Here is an 8,463-nt window from a genome sequence, read left to right as displayed (position 1 = left end):
AGAAATATTTAATCAACGCTTGTTATACGTATAACGATGTAATTTAACAACGCATAACACTATATAACAGTTATATTATTAAATAATATTATTATTTATATATTATTAAATAATATGGTACATATTTGATATTTGTAGATATTTCGGGGACTATTATTCAATACCATTATTTATTATAGACCCTAATGTATTAATAATTTACTATCCATCTACACAATACCATTTATTATAAATACTAGTAGGTAATTAGTATTAGGTATAATCAATATTCAATGTTAATACACTAATATGTCACTATAGTCTATAGACTGTAGTTCTGGATCGACCAGATATATTAAAATATTCATATCGTATTTTTTAATTTATCCGTGGTACCCATCACCCACGATCACGGATTAATAGAATATAATATTATAGGTATATGATATATCATTATACATATTTCATATAATATTATCTATCTATATAATATTCTATATAAGATAATAGATAATAATAACAATCCATTAACCACAGACTAAGATATATCTTTGTCCGTGACATCACAGAATAGATAAATTGGTGACATTAACCATATATTTAGCCATGATTTTAAGTTTTAACCATGCCCACTACCGACTACCCACTAAGAGCCAGTGCGTGTGTGTTTGTAGTGTGTGACGTGTGCCCGACGGCGCAAACCACTTTATCCGCGCCTGATCGTTAACCTTATCAGTACGTACTGAAAAGCTGAATCGCGGACGATAAAAATCATTACACAAACACAACGAATAACAATCTGTAATAATCTGTAATATATATTACACAATTCAGGTACACTACTGTAGTGTTACAATAGCAGTTGGTGTATTGGTTTTGATTTTTTTTTTAACGGTACGTACTTACTATAATAATTAATATTACATTTACTATTTAGTATTTAGTAATAATAATACTAACTTACCTACGTGTAATGAATAGTTTTTAATTTCACTAAACTAAAGTCCACATACATTGTGACTGAGGTTTAAGTCCCTTCCTTTTGTTTTTGAAAATCTCCACTAATGTGCGCATAATATACATTTTAAATTTCAGACGCAGGTAAGACGATTTTGGTGTTTTTACCAGTTTAGTTCAAGTTAAACGTTTGGTTCCAGAGATATTATGGTTTGCGATTGAATAGTTACCTAAACAATGGATGTCAGCATGCACAGTACTATGGGAAACCGAATGAGGATGTGGCCAAATCGCCAAAGGATTGGTTTACGTATACGATCGGCTTCAGCAGGCAGAGATAAGCGTTCAGGTGGTTTACATTTTAATGTTACGTTTTATATTTTATTTTTATACCTGTTTACTTTTGGAAACTATTAGAATTGCGAAATCGGTCATGGGCATTTTTATTTGATAACTTACGTCGTAACATTGATGAAATATACCAAATATGCGAGTCAGACGAAAATGTTTATGAATGTAAAGTAAGTAATCTTTACAATTATATTTATTTTATATTATAATGGGTATTATCTCATATACATATTATATTCATTTTTACGTTTTTTTAGGAAGCAATTATGGTCTTGCAAAATTATATACATGATTTTCATAGCTTGGTTGAATGGTTTCGATTGAAGTGGGAATACGAGCATACAGATCCACCTCAAAGACCAAATTTTCTTGCTTGGGAAATCCGAGGCGCTTCTCCTAGGAAGGTCAATTCTCAATTCTTAAAGGACGCTACACCCGCATGTGTTATCTCTGTCTTACAAATGCACAACATGGCAAAAAACTGTTTTGCGCGAGACAACTATGCTCCCTCTGTATTTACAGTAGAATTACCGAAATTCCACAACATATAATTTTTAATAATTTAACGAAAAACAAAAATAAAATTTAATGTTCTCAAACTAATAACTTTAATTGTATTTATGTTATCCAATAATAAAAACGTTACGACACAAATAAAGTTCTTCCCTATGCGTTGTGGAATTTTGGTAATTTTACTATAAATACAGATGGAGCATAGTTGTCCCACGCAAAACAGTTTTTTGCCATGTTGTGCATTTTGTAAGACGGATACAATGCATGTGGGTGTAGCGTCCTCTTAACTACTGCGTTAAATTTAGTTTTATATTTTATTGACTGATTACATTTTTTAGATGATCCAAAAGGCTCCTATTACTTCAACTGGATTAACTCGAAGAAAATTGGAACTACTATCTGAATCAATATCTAGTGATAAAAGTGCAATTAATTCTACTCAATTAAAAAATGAAGAGATTATCATAGAAAATATATCAATTGAAAAGTTATATACTAATCAGTGTTGTCAAACTGACTTTGATTCTATCGTCAAAGATACAGACTTAGATACTTCTAAAGAAGTTTTTAAACCTATAACAAAACCAGTTGTTAAGTCTTTGATTTCAGATTCTAGTCAGAGGAAACAAATCCCAGTTCTTGTTCCTAAACCCTTAAAAGTGTTGAAATCAAAAGTAGATGAAAAAGATAAGAAAATAGATCTGTTAAAAATGTCATCTACGTCAACTCCTCGCTTAACAAAACCTACAAACACAAAGACTATTGAAAATGTTAAATTTAATTCAAAGACTGTAATCTCTAAGGAAAACAAGCAAAAATGTAATGAGAATAAAATTATGGTCAATATTAAAGATGAAAAAACAAATTTGCAAGCAATAAATACTACTAAAAATGATTTTGTTGATTATTCTAACAAAAGAGACAATACATTCGATCCAAAATCCAATTTGGTTAAATCTAAAAAGAAATCAATTGAATCTATAATTGCTGTCGATACAGTTGAGAAAACAGAAAAATTAACTCGTTCTAAAACTTCAATTGATATAAAAGTCCCAAAAATGTCAAAACGTGGTATTGTGAAAGGAAATGATGGATGGGAAACTGTTATTAGATCACGCCGTAGTAATCCATTAACGCAAAGTTCAAGTAGTATAAAACTCAAATCACCATTTGATATAAAAAAACGTTTTCAAGTACCATCTGCTGCTAGTTCCATGCCTACCTTAGCTTTAGATTTAGTATCTAGTCCAGATAAACCAGAAACTATAAGCATTTTACCTGATAAAAATGATCGTCCTATTATTTCTAATGCCGTGGTTTTCCCCAAAAAGAAACGTAAACTTGATAAGCCGCCTGTTCCTAAAAATAAAATAATTGATCAGATGAGAAAAGAAATGTTGAAGGATGAAATTGAAGAACGTCGAATGTGCGATGAAGAATTGATGCGCAATAGACAATTTTTTGATGAAGAGATGATGTTGGCCAGAGAAATACGGGAATTAGAAAACGCTGAGAGTAGCTGTAGTGATGATATGACACAATCTGATCGTTATTCAGACCTTTTAGACAACATGATATTAACAGAACGAATGTACACAATAAATGAAATTAAAGCTTTGATACAATATGGTAATGAGAGTGCTATTGATTCAATTGCAATGCCTTCATGGGATATAAGCAGATCCACAGAATCTATTAAACAAACTTATAGTGCGAGACAAGCTAAAGCACATCAAAAACGTCAACAACTATTGCAAGACAAATCAACTAAAGTCCGTGAACTGCTTAAAAAGGTAATATTTATAATTTATTATTTGTTAGATAACTGTATTTAAAAAAAAAATGCAGTGATTTACCTATAAAATATTTTTTTAATCGTAGGTTGGGGAGAGAAAAATGTTGCAGAGCCTTATTATTGATGAAAAAAGAGTTAATATTGATAAAAAGCTTAAACGTGCTGAAGAAAATCGTAAGTTACACTTGCAACAAATTCAAAAAAAAGCACATGATGAAGAAGAAAAACTACGTGAAATAGCTTTTATTAATGAGTTGGAAGCACAAAATCGAAGGCATGATATTCTTACACTCTGGCAAGAACAAGAAGATAGATTGCAAACAATATTAGAAGAACGTAAACGTAACCAAGTGCGAAAAGCTGCTAAAGAAGCAGCAGTTGAAGAACGCCTTAAAGCATTGGAAGCTGAACGCCAGGGACGTATTGAACAAATATTAGAAAGAAGGCGAATAAAAGAGGAACGCATTGGTCGAGAGCAACAAGAAAAAGAAAAGGAAAGACTTGAACTAGCTAGAGAAAAAGCTAAGGAAAGAGAAAATAAATTAACAGCTTTATATGCAGCACAATCAGCTAGTGCTGAAGAATTGCAAAAAAAAATTCAACAAAAACAAAAAGAATCAGCCAAGCGACATGAACAAAATATTGAACATATTAGGCAACGAGCTCTTGAGTTAGGTGTTCAGAAAAATGATATTGACATGGATAGATATTGCCCTTCTTGTGAAATCTTGGTATGTTAAGTATAAAATAATTATTCATAATATGCTATTGTTAATATTTTAATACTTAGGATTGGTTAATGGGTTTGTAGGTACATAAAATAAATCATAGATTAACAGTATTTTTATTATAAATTTAAATTGTATAAATATTTTATACAATAAACAATTTTATAATTAATTATCAATTGCTTAATCTCACTACAGTTTTAAGGAAGAACCAATTAATAAAACTATTATTTTTGTAATAAATCCTAATAATAACAAGTTTAAACTTAAACAAATTATATACTATAAAACAATTTAACCAAGTTTTTATAAAAGACAATGTTATTTATTCAATATTTAAAATTTGTAGTTTGAATCAGTGATTGCTTTACATCATCACCTACGGACAAAAACTCATAAAGAACGCATAAAGAAAATTAGAAAACAAACAAAAGTTGAACATTCTGTAATAGATAAATTTAGTCAAGATGTGAAGAAGAAGAAATTGAAAAGAGTAAAATCTTTTGATACCATTTCATTAGATACAAATGTAACTGATGAAAATAATGATAACAAATCAAAAATGAAGAACAACAGGAAACGATGTATGAAGTTACGACACAGAATTTTAACTAGGTAGTATTAATATTATTTTTTTTTTGATTTTATATGATTATTTACAAAGCTAATTTATAATACTATAGAAGTAAAAAAATTGAAGATAATTCACCAAAACGAGATTCATCAGTGGACAAAACAACAATAGAAATTTGTGTAAATTCTATTGTTAAACATCTGAATGAACTAAAAAATGAACAGTGGTCCAAAAATGCGTTAAAAAACTTGGAAACAAAGTTACTATTCTTAGAAAAACGATCAAACGAAATTCCAGTACGTATATAAATTTGTTAATATTAATTTGTTTTTACAAATTCAACAATTTATACTTTTAATATAATGATATCCTTATTATTATATAGATATTACTGAACACTAAAATACTTAACAGAATATGAATATATTTTTTGTCATTTTATTTATCATTGATAAATATAATTTTTTTCTTAATGTAAAGTTTTAATTTATATACAATTTACATGGATTATTTCATAAAATTTTTGAGCTGCTGTATTATATAAATTAAAATGTAAACAAGAAATTTAGACTTAATATAACAAATAAGGGTCCTGGTTTCTATGTATTTTCATGAGTGCAATTCGATGGGAGTAAGATATGTGGCGATTTATTTAAGAGGAAGCGCACTCGTATGGGTTGCTTGCACCTTACAAACATACAACATGGCAAATTTTATGTTAACAATAATCCATTTTACTCAGTTATTTTTAAAATTAGAGTGAATTGACCCATGATTAAATTTAAAGGCAAGATTATGTAGGGCATGTCAGAGGATTTTATTTATATTATTATTTGTAAGTAAGTTCTTATGATCATTTTAAAATGTACAGTTTAAAAATGGTCTTAACTTGCTTCTTAATACAAATATCAATAAAAGCCTCCAAGAAGCCCTGGATAATAATCTTACCATTTAATTTTTATAACAGGTAAATTCAGGACACATATTAAGACATGCAAGTTTATTAAAGGAGATGTTGAAGGATTTGAGTAAAGTAAAATTAAACTATAGTTGGGAGGCATGGAGATCTCCAACAAACTAATCTAATGATTAATAATGAAAATAAATATAAAACATCCAGACTAATTATTATACTATTTTGTTATTCTAGGCAAAAGATTTTCAATCATTAGTTTCTCGAAGTGATGGCTTGACAATTTTAAATAAAATACTATTGATGGGGTTAAATGAAGATAAGAGTACAAATCCTTCGGATTTTTTGATGAAGTATGTTGGAAACTAAACTATAGTTTTATTAGCTTATTATATTTTTATTAAAATGCCAAAATACATTATACAATTGTCTTGTTAATTTAATTAAAATAATAATTTGTTTGTGATAATTGAACATTTAAAATTCTGTTCACAGACATGTAACAAAGGCGAATAAACTATTTTTGAAAGTATGCAATCGTAGTGATGCCAACTCAAAGAATGTGATATTTTCAGAAAATATCTTTACTATTTTAGATTTACTTACAGCTGAATTAAATGTAATTATTATTATAATAATTTATACAATGAATTTACTTTATATACTTAGTTACATTAAATATTTTTATTTTTGTAGAAAATTTTACCTGATACTGGTGTTGAAAATAATTTTAAGATAAAAGCTCAAACTGATTGTGAAATTAGTGGACAGCTATTAGAATTATTAACGACTGTTTTTTTATCGTTTAAAATTATTGATGGAGAAGATAATGAACATGTTCATGACTTGATCAGGTAATGATCAAATAGAAATTATATTATTATTTGTATTCATAAATTATTTTGTATTTTCAGTTATATGTGTTATATTGGCATAATAGACAAGATTGTACAATTTTTCACTTTAGTAAGAGATAGTTACCCTGAAACCAATGGACATGTGACTGATTTTGTGGTTCATTGTTTATCCTTTATCGGCAGCCTTTCAGAAGTCAAGTAAAAAAATTATAATGGAAATATGTTCTTATTTATTTTATTTAAATTATATAATATTATTTTAGCATTGGCAAGCCAGTTAAAAAGTTCATAGAAATTCTTAAAAACACTGAGCTACTAGGTGTAATGCCAGTCTTATACAGTGTGCTGTTACGTGATGACTGCAGTGCTAATAGTCTAGGACCAACAGATTTATCTGCTGCCGCATTAAAAGTTACCAAAGCTGTGTTTAGCATGTTAACATCAATTGCTAAAATGGATCCAGAAACATTCCAAGTAAGATGAAACAACACGAATAAATAGTTAACATAACATATTGTTTTACAAGAATATAATAATTTATTTAGTGTCCACAATGTGTAACACTTAATTTTATATTTTAGGAAGTGCTTAGAGCTGAAAGTTTATCAGTTCAATTCCGACATATAGCTAGATATTTGTTATGGTTTTGTTCAGAAAAACCAGAAAACAAAGATATTTTAAATGAGGTTATTGTTGCTGTTGGATATTTCACTTTAAACAGTCCTCAGCATCAAGTAATTTATAAAATACTTAAAATACATCGGTAAATAAGTTATATCTTTATGTTTCTCCTATTTTTTAGTCAATGTTACAATCTGGACAATCTCCAACGGTGCTCCAATTACTTTGTACGTTACCATTTCAGTATTTCAGCAATCCCACATTGACTTCAATACTGTATCCTACACTTTTGGCATGTTGTTCAAATAATACACACAACAGAGTACTAGTGGAATCAGAAATATGCTTTGATGTATGTGTTAAAAATATTTATGGATATAACTTTAAAATATTACTGAATTATAATTAACTTGGTAAAATTTAATATTCAAACTACCTGATAATGATTTTGTATTTTTTTAACAGCTACTTGAAGAATTTCAAAAATCCACTCAAAATCAAAGCATTCAAATTATTAAATTGATTAAGTAATATGTCTATATCATAATAATTGTTTTTAAACTAATTAGTTATATTCATCTAATACTTATATAAACCATGCTAAGTTAAAGTAGGTACATTTAAGGGTCTACCAACAAGTGAAATTAACATACTAGTCTGTTAACCTTGTGATAAATAAATTATTATTTTGTTGGTATTTCTTCAGTATTTAATTGTGAAACTAAAAATAATACTAATATAAAATAATTATTATTGATTAAAGTATATCATTATTGTGTTTTTTTCCTAAATTAATTTACATTTTTTTTTTTTAGTTTTAGTGGTTTATTGCAATTTATCTAAATATATATTATGTTATCAATTTTTAGAAATATTAAATATGTTAAAATAAAGTGGTTACTTACTTACATGATTAAAACGGTTTAATTAATTATTTTAATAGTATACACTAAATATAACTTTGGTAAATGTAATTGAAGATAATTTACTATTATTACATTTCTGTAACATCTAGGTATTTTACAAAAAAAAAAATAAGAATGATGGAATAATTATATTGTTTAAAAGAAATTTGTGTTAACATTTTTTTGAATTTAATAGTATAGAAACAAAAATTGTACGAGTAAATGGAGTTATTTCTAACAATTCAATTATTTATTCTCATAGGTATTGTG

General features: G+C 27.7%; 1 protein-coding gene across 1 annotated transcript; it reads left to right on the top strand.

The window, feature by feature from the left end:
* The first annotated feature begins 716 nt into the window (after positions 1-716).
* On the top strand, positions 717-8,232 carry LOC132939133 (S phase cyclin A-associated protein in the endoplasmic reticulum). Its single transcript, XM_061006160.1, has 16 exons — positions 717-873; positions 1,075-1,285; positions 1,354-1,457; positions 1,545-1,691; positions 2,139-3,593; positions 3,682-4,326; positions 4,673-4,938; positions 5,007-5,193; positions 6,048-6,163; positions 6,306-6,429; positions 6,507-6,664; positions 6,725-6,865; positions 6,931-7,141; positions 7,249-7,401; positions 7,470-7,640; positions 7,754-8,232. Exons 2-16 carry the CDS (start codon positions 1,174-1,176, stop codon positions 7,817-7,819), a joined length of 4,056 nt encoding a protein of 1,351 aa, XP_060862143.1. The 5' UTR covers positions 717-873; positions 1,075-1,173; the 3' UTR covers positions 7,820-8,232.
* The last annotated feature ends 231 nt before the right edge of the window (positions 8,233-8,463 follow it).

The sequence above is a fragment of the Metopolophium dirhodum genome, chromosome 2, assembly GCF_019925205.1.
Source record: "Metopolophium dirhodum isolate CAU chromosome 2, ASM1992520v1, whole genome shotgun sequence".
NCBI lineage: Eukaryota > Metazoa > Arthropoda > Insecta > Hemiptera > Aphididae > Metopolophium > Metopolophium dirhodum.
The sequence above is the reverse complement of the archived record's forward strand: the minus strand, read 5'-3'. Positions and strand labels throughout refer to the sequence as shown.

Coding starts and splice junctions, on each gene's coding strand:
- LOC132939133 (XM_061006160.1), top strand. CDS start 1,174: ATGGATGTCAGCATGCACAGTACTATGGGAAACCGAATGAGGATGTGG. Junction 1,692..2,138: donor GAGGCGCTTCTCCTAGGAAG/GTCAATTCTCAA, acceptor TACATTTTTTAG/ATGATCCAAAAGGCTCCTAT. Junction 6,866..6,930: donor GGCAGCCTTTCAGAAGTCAA/GTAAAAAAATTA, acceptor ATATTATTTTAG/CATTGGCAAGCCAGTTAAAA.